This window comes from Pagrus pagrus (assembly GCF_965226575.1).
Source record: "Pagrus pagrus genome assembly, chromosome: 1".
Lineage (NCBI taxonomy): Eukaryota > Metazoa > Chordata > Actinopteri > Spariformes > Sparidae > Pagrus > Pagrus pagrus.
In genome coordinates, this window is record NC_140185.1 from 9,724,595 (window position 1) to 9,743,979 (window position 19,385).

Genomic DNA, 19,385 nt, shown 5'->3' on the forward strand with positions numbered 1-19,385 from the left:
TGAGATCAAGCAGAGATGGAGTTATTCTTATTTTATCTTTTGCACATGAAAACTCCAAATTTTGAAGTTAATACATGTGCAGCCCATTCAAATACAGCAGCTTGGTCAGGGGCCCTGGGTGTGTCAAACACAAGACTTTTACCAATGAGAGCAGAGTTTGTGGCTCATATGTAACCAAAATCTAAATTTGACTTGTTCTTAGCTTAGGTACATTACTTACTTACATAATGTAAGTGCTGTAACTAATGAACCCATTAACCCAAAGCATTATCTTTTCATACATCTAATCAAGTGCTATTGGTGCCTAAACCAAACCAAACCGCAACCATTTAAAAAAGTAAACATTCCAAAACTAATTTTATGTGAAACGACTCTAAGCCATCTTTATTTTTAATGTCTATCTGGACTGATGCTGGAGGGGTCAGGAGAGCACCAACGTTTAGAGAATACGTTGTTTGTGTGAGGCACTAGCGGCTAGTCGGCTATTTCTGATAATGAGGAAGTCTGTCTGACGAGAATCTAAAAGGGGACTAGGAGAATAGAGAACTGAATCATCAGCTTTTAAATCTCTATTCTCCCCACCCACTGATGTTATTTATGTAAACTAGAAACAATGACCAGAACTGGGTAAGATAAAGTTTCAAAAAGGTCAAAAAGTCAGAGACTAAGTAGACTTTTTAGTATTTCTGAAAGACAGGTCAAAGCTGTCGTTAAGAAAAATAAAACTGTTGTACAAAATTGTACCATAGATTAGAACATTCACTGTGAACAGCCCGAATGCTGACGTCCTAATTTCCCATTTCGGGTGAAGCATGTGGTTAGATAGGATGTTAAGAGTTCAAATGAGCCTAATCTCCTCACTCAAGTAACGGAAACACAATGACAGTCAATATTTAAAATGACTGATTAAAAAGATGTGATGTAGGGGCTGTTACATCAGAGGCAGCTTCTACAGACAGAAACAGTAAGACCATGTACGTCAACCTGATTCCTGGACATTCAGAGACAAGCTGCAGAGAGACATTACTCTGTGTGATCTGACTGATGAGGCAGAGTCACTTACAGCTTCATCAGAAACACTCTGGGTAGGTGAACTTGAATTAGTATAGTTGTGTTCACTGTTCATCCATCCGGGTATAAAAATGGGTGTGGTGGGTGAGGATGTTTGATTTGCAAGTGACCTTGTCCCTAATTCAAATAAGTCAACCTTATGACATCACGAGAAAACAAATACACCACAAACACTCCTGGTGGAGTAACCTCCTGTTAGTGTACCCTGGAGCTATTAGGCAATAAAATATGTAAGGCTCTTTCTGATGTTTGCATTTGTGTTTGACTTTATGCTCAGACCCAGTGGCATATCCTGATCTGTTCCGATCGATGCTATTCCAATGCAAGGGCTTTATTACAAAGCTGCTGGAAGGGACACGATTCGCACCGGACGGTATGAGCAAACAAAAAACTAAGTCTGTAACATGCAGCTTTCAAGAGATATTTGGTATGTTGTATATGAAATATTTTTTGTATAATTTTTTTTATCATATATGACAGTCGAGAACAATGTTGGGATGGTAATGCGTTTCTTGACATAGCAAATGTAATAAGTTTGACAATATCCTTTTACTAATGCCTTAATATCAATTATTTCCCTGCTACAACTGATACATTGCTGTAACGCTTTACTTGTCGAACGCATTACATTACCCCAACACTAATGAGGACTGCAGATGGATGGGTAAAACAAGTTTATTTTGAGGACTGCGAAATTTGTTCCATTTTCAAGAAAAGGAACTATAAATGTCAACTAGTTAGTTTTATTCTGTGTCAAGTGAACTTTGAACGATCTCATATGAAGTGTGAACACGCACAGCACTGGCAGCACCACCCATGAAGACGTTTTTAGAAGCAGTAGATTTCCTAGCAGTCGATTGCACCAGTTGAAAGTTCACACATGCAATTAATCCGACGTCTTTTAAGCGCAACCATTTTGCATGGCAACACAAGGCGGTGTTTTCCTGTCATTAAGCATTTAGTTCACCCAACACCATTCACTTAGCTGGCAAAGCAGATTTTTAGTGTCTTGTTCAGTAACAGCAGCATTAAATGAAGTATGCAAAGATCTGTAGTTTAATAAGTCTGTCAAGTAAACTAGGCAAGTGAGCATTTATTCATACTGGAGGTAAATTACAGGAGACAGACTTTTAAGTTGTTTTTCTATCAATGATTGCGTAAGAATTAAGTAATTAAGTATACTGGGCAGAAACTGTTGCTTGTGCCAAATTTATGTGATTTTGCTGATGATAATCAATCACCCTGCTTACTTTCTTACAGCATTGCATCAGAGTTATGACCGGGCTTTTTTCCTGCATTCATCTTATGTTGGCTTTCGAGCCAGCACCTCGCCGGAATAACTGTGCTTTTTCCTTTAGTCTTTCAAATTGACAGAGGCTGTCAGGAGCGTTGTAGTCGGGGAAGAGTGTGACTGTTATGGAGTACCATTATTATTATTGTTAGTAATTTGATTGTGTCTAAACAATCAATTGTGAAATACTGAACATTAAATTTGTTTAAAAACCCCTAAAAATATTTTGTTATTTTCTGAAGGAAATGAGAAAACCTTCAGAATTATACGAATCATGTGTGTGACCATTTTGTCTCAGGCAGACACTAAAATAAATGGTTGAGCTGTAGTTTAACTGCGGTAAAGATAATCTTGTTTTGATAGCGCATTCACATGAAAGTAGGAAGTATCAAACCACAAACAACATTTGTTTATCTAATCTCATTATAAACACTGACACAAACCAAAAGTCCTGTCACCTCGTTTGCTCATTAAAAAGCAGAACAGAGCAACATCTTGTTTTTCAGCACACCATATAAAGTCAGATACACTTCTTAGCTGTTCTATGTAAATCCACCTTTTACTTTCTTGGCCTTAACTAAACAAACTGGGCAGTAAACTCATAAATATCTTCATACCTCTTCCAGACAGGCAGATGGAATGGTTCCCTCCAGCCACATCTTGCAGTGTGCCACTGTGAAGTGAAAGGGTACCAGAGTTAGCCTTATGCACAAACACACCAGACTCAACTATAATACCTGCAGGCTTGTGCAAGTACACCTGACATTTAAATTGATGGTAATGTAGTGGACTTGACTTGACTCAAGCTACTAATAATTTATTTGAAGCCACAGAATTGTATTAAGACTTTATTTGCATCAACATCTGATTAGACCTGTGTGTGAGCATGCAGAGCAGAACAGCAGCTCCTGTAAGAGAAACTTATGAATTACAGGTTTTCTTTCAGACTCTAACACCTGCTAATATTCTCTCCTCCAGAGTTTCACTGATTAAAAGTTTTGGAGATAGGCTGACCAGATGAGAAGGGGTGAAATGTGGATGTAAATTTGTAATGTAGTAACAATTATTATCTTGTTACTTTGTGAGTTTGACATAATTATTTTATAGAACAAAAGGCAAAGAATTCAAATGAAACTGATATTATATAATAATTATAATAATTGCAGTCATCTGAAAACAGTACTACTGTAAGTATTAAACTGTAAGTTAAAGTTCCATACTTACAAAGGTTGGAGGTTTTCACTACATTCCACCACACCAGTATATAAAATCAAAAATCAACCACCTATCTTTACTTATGCCTTACTCAAAGGCACTGGCTTTATTGTTGCAGGCCATCATTGCACCACTGCAGCTGTCACATTAACGAATGTTGGGTGTAGTATCATTTCCCACTTGTAGAGACAGTGGGCAGATTGCGAACTTTTGACAAAGTGCCTATGTTGTCACAACCACAACTGAGAAAGCATGTATGCAGACACACTCCTAGGGGGCTGCAAAAGGGTGACACTTTCGTTGGAGAAAATAAGCCCATGTGGTGGGCTGTGTCTCTGTGTAGGTGGTATAGGAATTAATACTTTACAAACCTTCACACCACTACCACCACCACCATTGCATAGTGAGATATCTATTTTAGCTCACATCTTTCCTTTCCATTTGTAACTTTCATCCTGTTTAGAAAAAAGTCAGTCAGGTTTAGAAGTGAAGTCCATTTTAATCAACTTGTGGTCAGACTGATACAAGGTTGAGTCTCTATGCCAGCCTGCAACTGTATATGTAAAGTGAGGCTGTATAATATCACCAGTATACATAATCTCTAGTGTTTAATAAAAGGCACCATTCACTTTACTTGGACCCACAGAGCCACCACATGAGAACACTCTTACATTATCATTATAAAAAGAAACTTGTGATGGGAAACGTTCTCATCAGAATTTTAAAAAAATTCCTTCCTTTTATCATGTACAGGATGGGACTTTATTTGTATTTCCTCCAGAAAGTACAAGGTTGTTATTGTTTTCTTTTTACTTGTATTTGATAGATAAGGGTTGTTGCACTGTAGGAACAATTCCATTACATATTTGACACAGTGTGTAGTATCATGAGAAACTTTCCCCAGACTTTTCTGAAACATTGGCGGCTTTGTGTTGCTGTATATCACAACAACAATAACAACCTCACAGTGAGCCTTATGAAAGTCATGCGACTGTTGTTGAGCTGCCCAAATCTCATGACAGCAAGCAACAAGTGCTGTGCTGCAATAAAACCAACAACACGCTGCAAGCTCTCTGTACCTCGCTGCAGTGTTTATACTTTCCTGTTATGCATGTGCTGGTAAATCCCTTGCTTTTTGTTTGTTTGATGCTAACTGTAGAGTGTTAGCAATATATATGCAAAATGCAGCAACATTTAAAATGCCATCTCATGATGGTTTGTTTTATAAAGACTGTTGGTTGTCACCCTGCTGATAGACACCATCACTAACAGTTAAAACAGCTGACAGTTTTGAAATGTAGGCCTTTGTGGTGTTAAATACAGACCGCTGATAGCACATTGGTACTGTGTACTAAATAAACGTTTCCATGCAGGCCTGAACTGTAGAAGCCAACTGTCTGTATTGGTGAATGTTGAAATATTGTGATGATTTACACCATCGTCTTCAGAGTTGCTCAATACTGGAAGTAGATAAGTAGGTTTGGCTGTCGGAAGCTGTGCCAAATTACGCCACACATCAACTGACGGTGCTGATGACATTCATGTGACTGATGTTGACGGTTACTGGGACTCACACGGGTGAGCCTGTGGTGAATGAATGAATGTCTGAATTAAAGGTAGCCTGAGGGGATAGTGACCACTTGTAGCACGATGGAGCAATGTTTTTATGAGTGGTTGCCCATTTGCTTGTATCAGGAAGGCTTTAGGTTAGGCTACGTTACAGCAGGTCGATTGAGTTTAATTTTAAAAAAAGAAGAAAACCATTAATCTGCTTCGTGTGGCGTCCACATGAAAAGTATGTATCAAATGTTACTGTGATCAAGTATTTTTGAAAATTAGATGCTATTAAATAAGCTATGTCTCACTATCATTAAAATCATTGAATTGACAGGTAAAAATAGAATTTGACAAATGTTTTAAAACCCTGTCTATCACCATGACAGACAAGAAGAAACTCTAACACAAACTCTGCATTACAGCATACATGCTAGAGACTTCTGGTTTAGCCCTCTGCTAACTTGAATGAGGTTAAAATCATCGAAACATGTGGCTCTAGTCTTTCCAAATGTTAGTGGACCGAATCGATCAAATTCTGATCGTGAAACTAGTCATTCTGTGGGCCATGGGACACTCAATAAAATGTATCCTGCGTTTTACAGCTTCTATTGCTTTGGCTACTATGCCAAATTGGTTTCAAAACCTGGCACTCGTCCTGGGGGCTTGGGAAGGAGTCCGCAAGCTAGCAAAAATCGATTCAAACAATGGACAATTTAAAAAAGGGAAGAAAAAAAAAGGCGTTGTTTGTTAACAAATGTTTGTTAGACCTCAAGCATACATATAATGTTGAGATACAGTGAATGTAAACACAGCTGTTGTTGGTTTATAAGAAAACTCCACACAGCACTTTAAGATGAGGCTGCTCCATGTAATCTCTGGATGTGAAATAAAAATGTGTTGTTGTTTGGATGTTCGGATTAAAGTTTTCTGGGTACGTGTAACCCGGTGGTCTTACTGTGTCTCTGGGCTGCACTGGGGGCGATTCCAGCCACAGTAGGGATCTCTGGCTAAGACACAGTCCTCACAGCTGTGTCCATACTTGGAACAGTTTGCCACATTCAGCTGGACGAGTTCACTTTGAGAGTTCACATACAGCTTCTTCTGCAATGACACAAAGTACAAAGGGTTTTCTGATTGTACGGCACCATTACTAACCATTTCAGAAAATTCTGAAGAAGTACTAGCCTCTCCCTTGAACACAGGATGACCCTTACTGCCATATGAACAAAACTCTTCCATTGTTCCTTGTGGGAGAGGGAGAACAGTTGTGTAGGTGGTAGGGTTACTCACAGCAGAAGGATGTAGGAGGATGCTGAGGACTTGTGCTGTGTGGTTGAATGGTCGATATTCAGCGATGACAAAGGCCTGACTTGCATTCCTTATGACCTTATGAATCCCCCCATTATCTGTTGGAAAAGGAAAGAAGAGGAGGATGATTAAACAGTCAAACCCGTCTGACTAAACCACACACCATCCCACTATCATAACTTGGTTTGAGTCACCTCATATGACTCCTCCAGCTAAGTCTATTATAAGTCATGATTGCCGCCGATAAACGCTCCATCTGACAAAATGATTCCTCCACCTTATTTGGCTAAGATGTCTTTAGACTTTGGTAGTTGGTGTGTCATCATGCACCAGTCTATAGTGCTCAAAGGGTGAATTTATTTATCACATTTATATAAAATGCAAGTTATGCGTCTTTCCCCTTGACATGGTTAACTGTTCAGTTGGCTCAACAGCCTTTTCTGTCCTCTGATAATTAGAGCGTGGGCCTTTATTTATTCCTTTTTTTAAGGATGGTCGTGATGAATGGGTTCGGCCTATTCAGATCACACAATGTAACTGAAGAGCAGCACCACTTAAGCAGCTGAAAGCCAGATTAAGTTTTTAAACTTTCACACCCCCTTTTACACTTTTAAAGGTAACAACTGTTGGAGTTTTCAGTACATACTTTTAGACGTTCAAATGTTGAAGCTGAACTGACATTAAAGCACATTTTTGCTCATATTGTATATACTGTATTTCCGTGGTGACTGTTTTGTGGTCTTGCTCAAAAACTGTAATTACCAAAAATAAAACAAATTCTAATTTCATTTTTTCTATATTGATGTTCTCTAGTTGGTGTGAATTCTTGGTATCACTGAAGTCACTACTGTAACTTGAACAGTGCGGTATTTTATTTCTGAAAAGCTGACAGGAAGTTAAATATGAGCACCAGAAACAGCGCTGGGCTGTGAGGTGACTTCAGCGTAGTGGTGGTCACACTCTGTATTGTGGTATGAGCAGTGTTGAGACTAACGCCGTTAGAATAAACGCGATTACGTAACGCCGTTACATTCCTCTGTAATTTGTAATCTAATTAATTACTTTATCCAGCGTTACTAACGCCGTTTCCGTTACTAACATGACTTGTGTTGCCGTTACTAAAATCGGGGCCCCAGCGCGATCATGGTAAAAAAAAAAAAAGCCTGCAGCCAGCATGAGTTCTAGGCTATTGTTTTTTCTTTTCTTCCTTTCCTCCTCCTCACTTCATAAGCGGGCTGCAGAGTAGAGAGCACACTAGTACAACACGGTTTCGATAAATACCAAGGATAAGACAGGTCATGTTTTGCGGATATAGAACAAGGAAGTAACTGACTTGACGATGTATAGCTGCGTGACATCATTGACGAATCCTTGTAGGAGTTTATTTTACACACAAACCGACGTAGCTTCTGTGCGGCGCACACACACAACTTTCGACCGGTAAAACCAAAGTGATAGACAGAGAAGAAATGTGGGTCAGAGACTAAATACCTTTTGGGGTCCTTGACAGCCAGGTGAAAAGATTGAGCACCACTGACTTAGAACCATACTGTATGTGTTTAGAAAACAGTCAGGATTTAGTAGACATTTCTACTGTAGCTACATTTGATATCAGGTCTGAAAGGGATTGTTATGCCAGTTGCTGATGTGTCAGTTTCAATAAATATTATGTTGATGAGCAATAAATTGAATTATTGAAGTTCATATCCCCCCCCCATGGCAAAGGATATTTGTTTAAGGTTAATTATCTCTCTATGCTGTTCTACTCTATGAAACTGGCGTGTGAAACATGCTTCTAAAAAGCCGAATTCTTTGACATATTACTTTGTTTTAGTAACGCAAAAATTACTTTTCCTAGTAATTAGTTACTTTTATAATAGAGTAATTGAGTTACTAACTCAATTACTTTTTTAAGAAGTAATTTGTAATTGTAATTAGTTACTTTTTCAAAGTAATTTGCCCATCACTGGGTATGAGCAGTGCTAACACCATCAAGCTAGGCCAACTAAAGTCAATGTCAGTCAAACCCGGCCTGACTCTGTTAATGATGATAAATAACAAATGGTTCTATTCTTCTTTTTTTTATTTTAAAAAACTATATGATAAATAGTTGTGGCACCATTATGGTTCGTATTTCAAATTGCAGTTCAACTTTAATTCTTATGATCTGCTGTCAGGAATAGTTTCTTAGTCATGTAATAGTAAGTAATAATAGGAGCGCTGACCGGGGTCAAGAGTGCATTGACACATACAGTACTGTATGTCACGAGGGGAATGAGACACGAGACAGAGTCCCTCATGGTTTGTTTTTGGTTTCTGTCATTGGGAAATATTAAAACTCAAACCAAACCCAAAAATGGAATCCTGAAACTATCTGGAGTCATAAGAAAACTTTTAAAAAAGGAGAAGAAGAAAAAGATTATTTATCTTTTTCCTGCTACGAACATTGCTTTTAAAAGCCTACGCTGAATCTAATTAACAAAAAGGAGTTGCAACTTTTACAGGAAGCGGTTTGAATCTAGTTTGGTGTAAAAAGTCAGACTGAATGGCACCATTTAAGACCCCCAAATGAGTCACATTGCAGAACCCACATTTCCCCCCTGAGCGATCAGCTCTGCTTTCACTGTTATATCTGCAGGCCTTTGTTCCTACCACATACCACATACTAGCATTCATGCAGCAGTGCTGGGTTCTGTCTCAGCAAACAATAAAGCAACCTGTGCATGCAATCACCCTCATGTGCAGTACACTATTCCTAGTATCAGTTACCCTGATTCATATTACTGTACTACTCACTTAGAGACAGAAACAGGACCGGGTGGTCGTTGCTCCCCTTGTTCGGGGAACTGTCGACGTGGATGTGGGTGTAGTGGTGGTGACTTAACAGAAGTGGACCAGAGTGCTTCACAGGCCGGACCCACTCCTGCATCTCTGTGGTCGGCTTGATCAGCTTCAGGATTTCTAAAGGAATCTTCGTGCTGTCTTGAACACACTGAAGAGAAAGGCATATGTTTTGGTTTTGGTTTCACACAAAGTGGCCCTCTAAAAGTGTTTTAAGTATGTATTGGGTGGCTTCTTTGCGCCACTACAGGTGTGAAAGTGGGAAGTGTTAATGAAATAGTAGCTTTAAAATGCTAAAATAGACCAATAATAATGCAGTTATTTGTTTTTTCAATGAACCCGTATTGATGCTACAAGAAAATATGCAAACGGCAAAATTTGAAAACATTATTCAAATTTGAGTCAATTTTTTTCCATAAACAAACACAATCAACTTGGTCTTCTGCTTTTCAACAAGGAATCATGTCATGACGCCACAGGTTATTACATTTTTCACCTGGGATCACAGTAAGTGACACATACCGCTCTAGACCTGTTCTTTTCATCGCCTTTAAATGGGGAGGTCTGGAAGATGAGGTCGATATCTTCCATCGAGTAGACACACACAGCAGTCATTGACCTGCAAAGACACCCAGAGGATCAGCTGGTCGACACAGACAAGAGACTGTTGTGAGGTCAGCAAAGATTTCAGCCGTGCCAGTCAAAAACAGCGGAAGAAAACAACTGAGCAGATGAGGCAAATTATAAAGCGGAACTCAACTTCAAGAGGAAGCAAAAACAGTGTGTTCTGCCTGATCAAGTTTAAAAAGGTACAGGGGAAATGACCTACATTCAAGTGAAGTTGTTCACGCTTTACTTCTGTGTAAACTGTGTGACTTAAGTTGTAAAGTCTTTATTCGCACCACTCGATGGTTTGTGGTTATGTGCTTTGGCTTAATTTAATTGGCAGACAGACCAAATGATGTTGGGTAAGTTACGACTAATTGAGTGGTACTGAATCTTTGAGATAATCTCATTTATCCTAACTTGATGCATACTTGAATAAAATAGCAGCGTATTTTCTTGACTAAAACCTTACAGAATCCTTTCCATCCTTCCTTAAATGCATGAATGACAATGGTGTCCTACCATTCATTTTTGAAGAGTGCATAAATCCTGGTATCCTGCCAGCGCTCTGCATGCACAGTAGCCACATTTACCAGCTCAGAGAAGTGCTTTCTGCTGTTATGGTCTCCACAGAAGAGCCTGGCATTCAGCTGGGACGTCCAGGTAAACTGCAGCGTTTTCTTGGGACCACCTTTATCTGCCTACAAGCAACACACGGCAACAGGATCAATTGCTTCTTCATAATGCATATGTATGATGAGTACATGTAATGGATATGGTTACACTCCTTGTTTGGTACTACTTGAGAAAGATATTTGATCTATATTTCTTAATTTTGCAGACCTTACCATGCAAACCCGGGTCACAAAGGGAACCCACATTTCACTATCCAAGCCTGTGTCTCGGTTTTTCGCATTATAAAAGCCGTAAACCTTGTCCTGCAGGGGATTGTCTTTCTGTCTGCCGAGCACCAAGCTGACATAGTGCTGCTCTAAAGACACAAGAACAGAGTTATTATTCGTCTCTATAGCTGTATGACGTGGGAATGTTTAAGGGACCATCAAACAAAAGAAACTTCTCAGAAAACCAGTCTACCTTCCTCTTGGTTTGCTGGTCTAACTCGGTCTTCCCCAAACTTGTGGATGCCGACATTCTCTTGAGATCCAGAGTTAGTAATGTAGAGGTGTGCGTCGCCTTCTGTGTCTGCAAAGACAGTACAAATGATTACAGTTTGTAAAAAGTATCATAGGAGCATCACTGTGCATTTGGTTTGCAGTCAGCATCAGTTAACTTCATTCACAAGTGTCTCTTGTCAGTGATAGTATGAGAAACTACTCACTGATGATGCAAAACCTGTGTGAGAAACTGGAGCCTGGAGAGACCAGGTAGTAGAAGCCGGAAGCACCAGTGCAGTCTCATTATAAGCAATGGCAGCGAAGAAGAAATCATTGGCAGTAAAGCAGGTTAGAAGAGCTGAAAAGGGAGTATATGTTCAGAAAACACATCCCTGGATGACAAATGAGCCCATGAGGATTAAAAAAGGTCTAAAGCCATTATGAAATACTGGTGAAGCAGCAGATTAAAGACAAATCCTGCATGTACACAAAACTCACCAACAAGGGCAGACGGTTCACCTTCCTTTATGGCGAAATCCTGTATGCTGTATCGTATGACGGCCAATTGTTCAGAGTGACTGCACGTAGGTGACTGCTCTGATACATTCTACAAGAAAACACATTAGGCCTTAAAAAAACATCACTGGTAGCACAAATATAATTCAATAAATCACATTCAAGTCAAGCTAATGCATTTTTGTTTTTAAAAAGGTGCAATATTTAAGAATTGGCCACCTTTCAAAATTGTATTACAAACAAAAAGGGGGCAGCTGCTGCTAACTGGAACCTCCGTTAGCTAGTTAGCTCAGTTAGCCATGCAGCTAGCAGTCCAGACTGCGAACATAAGCACTTGGAGAGGGTTGGTGTGGTTTACATTGCTAGCATAGGAGCTTTGGACTGCCACGCTGGTCGGGGAAAGGTGTCTGAACATTAAGTTAAAACTGTAACTTCTTCAAATTCTCTTAATAATTTAAGTAAACTAAAAATCTTATATTTTGCTCCTTTAACATACACCACCTCACAGGTACATCTGAAAAAAAACAAAAAAATCTTTATGTTGTCCTACCATGTAGCAGCACTCAGTGCCTCTGCCATCTGTTCCACAAACAAACACCTTGTCCGTCTTGTTCGTCTGATGGACCACGCTGATCTTATAGTTGCAATCCTAAATAAAAAGAGAACATTTTTTGTGATATTTAAATCACCTGACAAACACACCAAATGCTTTTGCTGTTTGCTATGAAGTCATGTTTCATTGCTCACGCTTTGATCGCTGCATTTTTGCCACAGCACCGTTTTTTCCACAGGATTCTGTGAAGAGAGGGAAAGATTCATTTTCTCCACATCACTAGAACTTGAGGCCATCTGTTTTTTTATTTCAGACTCCATATACTGACTTAAAGCCTGAGTGCTGTGATCTAACAGTCAGAAATGTTCATTACCTTCCGAAGATTTTGAAAGTCCACTGAAAACAGGTGTGTTTGTCCCACAGCTGTGACAGTGTCTGGCTCTCCTCCCAGAACCATCTGGACGGGTACATCGTTGACAGGAAATGGCAACCTTCTCACCGTCTCTACAATTAAAAAAGGTTGAATGATAAACAAGGGCTGAACACAATGGACATCATTAAATTGTCATTTTGCACAATTTCACAGGAATGATTTAATCTTTTTTTAGCCAAGCTAGTGGCATGGCACGGTAACCAGGAGGGGAAAAAAAAGGGCGGAATTAGGTCCAGACTTAACATCCTGCTAACGTGAGCTTGTTGCATCAATAAACAGACGAGCTGCAAGCCAACATGAACCACATGCATGAATACAGGACTGCCTCCATTCTTGCATTAACAGAACGTGGACCTTGAAAAAAGACTGACAGTGATGACATGTTGCCAATTGATGGCTTCACACCCCCACAAGTCTTGACCGAGACACAGAGCTCACCGGCAAACAACATGGCAGTGGTGTGTGTCTCTATGCAACGGTCATCGTCAGAGAGGAGCTGTGCAACACTGACATTGAGCTTCTGGCCATCTCCCTCCGCCTCTTCTACCTTCCCAGAGTTCCCACAGCTGCTTTTCATCCTGGTTTACATTCACCCCAGAGCAAACGCTTCCACTGCCATAGACCACATAAAGAAAACTGTAACAAACTGTAACTCATTTCCCCTGATTCTCCAAAGTTCATCCTGGGAGACTTCAACCACTGCTCAGCTGACAAGTCTCTGAAAGGATTTAAATCCACGTCACCTGCACCACCCATATGGGAGCCTCCGCTCAGCTTGGCAGAGGATCAAGAACATGGCCGCCATGAACACTGCTTCCTCCACCCACAGGACAATCCAGGTCGCCGGCAGCAGCCAAGCATCCCTCCCCAACGACCTCAACTCCTTTTTTTTCAAGATTCGAGACAGACAAGACCACCCAGCTAGAAGCAATCATCTCCACCCTCAAGCTCGCAGCAGCTGAACTCTCCTTCATCATGGAGGAGGTTGTGAGAGCCCTCAGGAGGACACTAGGGGCGTGTTTCAACTCCTGTTTCATCGATCCATAGACAGCGGCACAGTTCCCCAGCTATGGAAGCACTCCACAGTGGTCCCAATCCCAAAGAAGAGCTCAGTCAAAGCTCTGAACGACCTCAGGCCTGTGGCTCTCACTTCTCTCGTGATGAAGGCTATGGAGAGGGTCATAAGGAAGCACATCATCACGGTAACTGACCCAATGCTGGACCCTCTGCAGTTTGCGTACCGTGCAGGCAGAGGGGTTGATGATGCCAAAACATTCATCATGGATACGGTACACAAACACCTGGAACACCCCAACACCACAGCCAGACTACTGTTTGCAGACTTCTCCTCTGCATTCAATACCCTACGGCCACATAACTCCCCACCCGCTTCCACCTGGAAGACCAGCTGATCCTGTGGATTACAGACTTCCTGACCAATAACACCTTCTCCGACATCTCGGCCACCTCTACAGGCTCCCCTCAGCTCCTAAACTCCCATCCACCCCTAGTTTATTTAGTCTATTTTATTCTACCTTTATTTGATTCGTGTTTATCTTTTCCTAGTTCTGACTTTTTAACGTGCTGACCTGTTTGTGTCTACTCCACGCACTTTAAATTGCCCCCCGGGGACAAATAAAGTATTTTGAATTGAACTGAATTGAATGGCTCCGTGGATGGCAATGTCAGTCCATTAGTGCACCACTTTGATCCAGACTGAAACATCTCACATAACTATTGATGGATTGCCATTACATTTTCTCCAGATATTCATGGTCCCCCTGAGGAGGTCCCCTATCTTTTCCTCCAATGCCAGTTTGAGGTTGGAATTTTTGGGTTTTATTTGTGAAAGAACTGTCTTGAGAACACACACATTCATGGTCCCCAGAAGATGAATATTAACTTTGATAATCCTCTGAATTCTAGTTGAAACACATTCAGCTAGAATGCCAGCAGTCTGTTTTGAGTGAAATGTCTGAACTATCTGACAGATTAGCATGAAACTGGGACATACATTCCTCTCAGGATGAATAACTTTGGTGATAATTTAACTTTTCACCGAACACCATCATCTGGTCAATGTTTCAACATGCCCAGTACTTTACCTGCAAAACTAATGACATGTCCACCATCCTCAGCTATACTTTGTTTATTGCTAATGTGCAAATGTTGGCATGCTAACACACTAAGACGGTGAAAATGGAAAACGTTGTACCTGCTGAACATCAGCATTGTCATTGTATGAATTTCGCCCAAAGCCCTGCTGTGCCACAGTACACCCTTACAGAGCTGCTAGTGTGACTGTTGGACTCCTCAGAGGTCAGCGTGCTTCTTCTGAACTGCCTTTGAGTCAAACAACCGCCCACACCGTTCAGATGTCAGATTTGGGAACCTCATGCCATAATTGGCGAGCTGTTCGGAAGTGAGAAAGGAGCCGGGGTCTGAATTCCCTCTCAGGTCTCTTTTTCACTTGTTAAACACCGATTTCATTTCATTTTTCATATGAACTACCGGTTGTCAGGAAATGTGCGACTTTATCACCATATTTAAATATCACGCCTCTCCCCTCTGTGTGACGGCTGCCTTGTCACTCTGCCTTCCACAACTTTAAACACTATGATGCAGGATATATAAATAGGAAATTTTAAATTACTGGCAACCATCAACAATGAAATTATAGCCAACAAATAGAGCTGACAAAGCCCTCAGACTTGACACTTGGCTGCAAACCGTCCGAGTGCCTGCTAAAGTTTGTAGTCTAGGTTCTATTTTAAAAACGTCCTTGACTTTGTATTCTCGGCACAAAGTCAAGCACTTTTTTTAAAATAAGAGTAAAAGAGAAATATTGTACCAAAAAAGAGGTTTAAACAGCCATGGTGAAGGACCAACCAAGACACCACTGATCAGAGGACCTTAAAGACCTAATGATGACATAGATCTCTGATGTAGGCAGGCGCCTGACCATGCAGAGGTATATTCCTTGCCTAAATCACCCACGCCATCAAAGGCAGCCGTGATTTTGAACCGTGGCATAAAAGAGTTGGGGCGGGTTGGTCTGGCGCACTCTCAATCCTAATAAGAAAGATTTCTCCTTTTTCTCTAATGTTCATAAATCTTATTCCAACGTGAACTCTGCCTCCAATGCAATTATATGGGATGCCTTAAGACATTCATGAGGGGATGTATTTTGTCCTACAGTTCATATAAATCAAGGGAAAGGAGAAAAGAGTTGACAAAATTAGATGAAGAAATTTGAACACTTGAACAAAAACATTCTGAAACCAAAAGAATGGACATTTTAAATTCTTTGACTGTGAAACGAATACAGTATAATAATTTATGTATTACCAAGGCCGAAGCAGCTTTAGCTTGGACCAAGTATCACTATTATGGGTACGGCAATAAAACTGGTAAATTACTAGCATGGCAAATCAAGAAGGGGGAATCAGATAAAATAATTCATTCAATAATTACTGATGATGGCAGGTCTCTGACTGACGCATCCAGCTCTCTCAAATTAGCTACCACACTATTACCAAAACCTGACAAGGACAGACAAAAATGTAGCTCCTACAGGCCCTTAAGTCTTATAAACGCTGATTACGAGGTTATCTCTAAATTGCTTGCTACTAGATAAGAAGACATTATGCCAAAAATAATACACCCAGATCAAACTGGGTTCATCAAGAATAGGCAAGGGTCAGATAATGTCCGCCGTTTATTTCATATAATTGATTCTGCACAGATGACAAAAGAGCCTAGGCTGATAATATCAATGGACGTTGAGAAGGCGTTTGACAGGATCGAACCTACCTTTCTATTTCAAATGAATTTTGGTGTAAAATTCATTCACTATCTTAAAACACTTTTCAAGGCACCTAAAGCACAAATATTAATTAATGGAGTCCTGTCGGTCGCTTCTCACTTTCTAGAGGGGTCCGACAGGGCTGTTGTGTCCCTCCGTTATTATTCTCGCTTGCCATTGAACCATTTGCTCATGCCAATCCAAGTTAATGCTGCCATCTCTGGTGTCAAATTTGGTGCCTCTGAGCATAAAACTACACTCTGAGAGTAGTGACATCAGATGGCTCTCTATAGAACAACATATATTGAAAGCTACCCCATTAAAAATATCCCCTTGTTGGGATCAAAGAAAAACCTTTCTTCAATAACAAAAAACCCATAATCTTGAGCTTTTTGTGCCAGGCAGGAAACTTATGCAAGTTCCTTCAAATTAGACACTGGCTCCCAAATTTGCCAGTGGAATCCCCCTTTGAGAAGCATCTGCTTGATACACGACTCTCCTCCACAAGAGGACTGATATCCTCTATATACAACATCTTGAACAGAAACTTGCCAATTTCTGATAGGCTATTGATTAAAAACAAGTGGGAGACAGACCTAGGTTGTAATTATGAAGATGCCGACTTGCGAAACATATTGGAAAGATCCCCAACGGTACTAATTTCCACTAAACATAGACAAATGCAATTTAATATCTTTCATAGAATTTATCTCACCTCACACAGACTTCATAAGATCGATAGGAATGTCTCTGCCATGTGCCAAAGGTGTAAGGTGAATGAAGGAAAGTTACTCCGTATGCTCTGGACTTGTCCCTATCTAGAAGACTTTTGGAAGTTCATTATAGCCACTGTTTCAGACGTTATAGAGACCAAAATTCCAAGAGATCAGAAAATTTGGCTTTTGGGAGATATCAACATGCTTAAGATAACTAAACACAAGAAATATTTCGTGTCATTAGCCAGCACGGCTGGGAAAAAAAATTATACTAGTGAACTGGAAATCAGAAAACCCACCCTCACAAAAGCACTGGCTGAACAAACTTTCATCATACTGCACGCCAGAGAAAATTCTGTCCAATGTCAGGAAAAAACCTGAAACACATAATAGAATATGGGGCTCATTTTTAGCACTTTCTTCCTTCAATTAACCCTCTCAGTTAAGTATGCATATCTACGGAGCCCCCCTGGTGTCAGTTGAGAAAAAAAAGCCCTGTACTAAACTGAGGGAACAGATTACTAAACTGTGTGCACAGTTTACTAAACTCAGGGCACAGATTACTAAACTGGGCTGCCACGTGAAGGCTCATTACTGCTAACCCCTTTTATTCTTTTGTGTTTTATTTTTTTATATGTATTTTTATATTTTTTATAATGCGTTTTGATTTTTTTTGTGTTTTGTTTCTTATATTTTTAATACTTTTCTTATTTATATATCTTTTTCTATTTTCTTCAGTTGTTTCCTCTAAATTTTGTTTAACATTTTTTTATATACTTTTTTGCACTGCGACCTTCACTAGATTTACCATTAGTCGTCACACTCTTCCTCCCATAGAGGTTGATTATAGTGATTCACACAATAATAGGCTAAATCGTTTACATCTCTGGTTCACCCCAAACAAAGATAAAACCTTACAGTAATCTCACAAAATCATGTATTCCATAAATATGTAATCATGCCAGTGCAAGTCCAATGGATTCATAGACCCAGAAAACATGGGGTTAGACACCAAGATTACTTGGCTAGGTCAAATAATGAAGGAGTTAGGATATTTTAAAGGCTTCCTGCCCATCTTGAAAATGACACCTTTCTAGTGGTCAAACTTTGGTAAACTTTTAGTATGTTATTACGGACACCTAATACTACAAAAAAACAGCTGAGAAACCTTTTGTTAGAATTTTTTCAGGGTTAGGTGTTTTTTTTCATATATGCAGCCACCTAGTATGTCAGAAGAACAAGAACCTTGAGTTGGATTCTAAATGTGATGGAAAGCGGGTTAAGAGAAATCAAAATTGGTGTCGCATGAAACCTTTTGGCGGACGTGGAGTGAAGCGCTGTCCCTTTGTGGTCCACAAACTGGACACTACTGACTCTCATTTCAATCAGCATAAACGTACACAACCATAGGATCCACACACAACACTGCCTGTAAATGAAAGCAGTTCTTTGAGGCTCATAGATGCTGACAACCTGTGGTAAAATGCAGTGTGTCAAATTGAGGTTTGTTTATCAGCTAAATAAAAGTCTGCTGAGACAGCATCAGTGTGAGCGTGAGAGAATCTACATGTGTCAATAAGGAAGCCACAGTGCTTCACAAGCAAAACCATTAACCAGGACATGGTAGGAACACTGGTGTTACTGACACCACCGTCACTGATGATGCCTCCATGTCTTTCAGCGAATATTATCTTTATTATTCACAACTGTGTTGCCATGGCGTGCCAGCTGTCCTGTTTAAAGAGATAAGACTACTTCCTATTTCGTGTTCCCTGGAAACTCACTTATTCTTTTGTACATGCTTTTTAAATACGGTGTGGTCGACATCAACAAATTGTTGATATGGTGACTTTGATGATATACAATTATAAGTTTACAATTAATGTGATATTTGAAATAACTTTTAACATTCTGATTATATTACATGACAGAAAGCTCATCTCCTAATATTAATGAATTTAGTTGTGTGTGTGTTTTTTAGTGTGTGTGTCCACAGATGTTCATGTATTTCTTCTGTCAGTATGTTAAAGACTTCTACCTGCCAAACCGCTGACGGAGAGCCACTTTTGGTGATTAGTCGCATTGCAGCGGAAGAGAAAGGCCTTCACATCACTCAAACATAGTAAAACATTTGAAAACTTAGGTCATTTTTCTATTGCGCACAACAATCGTAACGATGATGTCAAACCTTGAAGACAAAAAGTAGAAGAAAAAGCGAAATATTTCGTACCTGTGTCCGAGAAAACCATCCGTGGCAAATGCGTTGAGTTCGCCTCTATCAAAACATTGACACATGAAAATAATAAATATACTACCAAGAGAGTCATTTTTGGTCGGATGTGTTGTCGAGCTGTGTGT

General features: G+C 40.0%; 1 protein-coding gene across 1 annotated transcript in view; it reads right to left on the reverse strand.

Moving 5' to 3' along the window:
* The window catches only part of LOC311258962 (semaphorin-7A), a 20,567-nt gene extending 1,183 nt beyond the window's left edge, over window positions 1-19,384 (reverse strand). The window contains exons 1-13 of the mRNA XM_084355696.1: window positions 19,258-19,384; window positions 12,447-12,577; window positions 12,268-12,315; window positions 12,071-12,169; window positions 11,503-11,611; window positions 10,985-11,092; window positions 10,738-10,880; window positions 10,412-10,590; window positions 9,806-9,902; window positions 9,239-9,434; window positions 6,425-6,540; window positions 6,090-6,235; window positions 2,980-3,035 (exon numbers count right to left, since the gene is read on the reverse strand). Of these exons, the coding sequence (XP_084211822.1) occupies window positions 2,980-3,035; window positions 6,090-6,235; window positions 6,425-6,540; window positions 9,239-9,434; window positions 9,806-9,902; window positions 10,412-10,590; window positions 10,738-10,880; window positions 10,985-11,092; window positions 11,503-11,611; window positions 12,071-12,169; window positions 12,268-12,315; window positions 12,447-12,577; window positions 19,258-19,354 (1,525 nt within the window). The 5' untranslated portion in view covers window positions 19,355-19,384. The remainder of the gene's footprint in view (window positions 1-2,979; window positions 3,036-6,089; window positions 6,236-6,424; window positions 6,541-9,238; window positions 9,435-9,805; window positions 9,903-10,411; window positions 10,591-10,737; window positions 10,881-10,984; window positions 11,093-11,502; window positions 11,612-12,070; window positions 12,170-12,267; window positions 12,316-12,446; window positions 12,578-19,257) is intronic.
* Between the last annotated feature and the right edge of the window lies 1 nt (window position 19,385).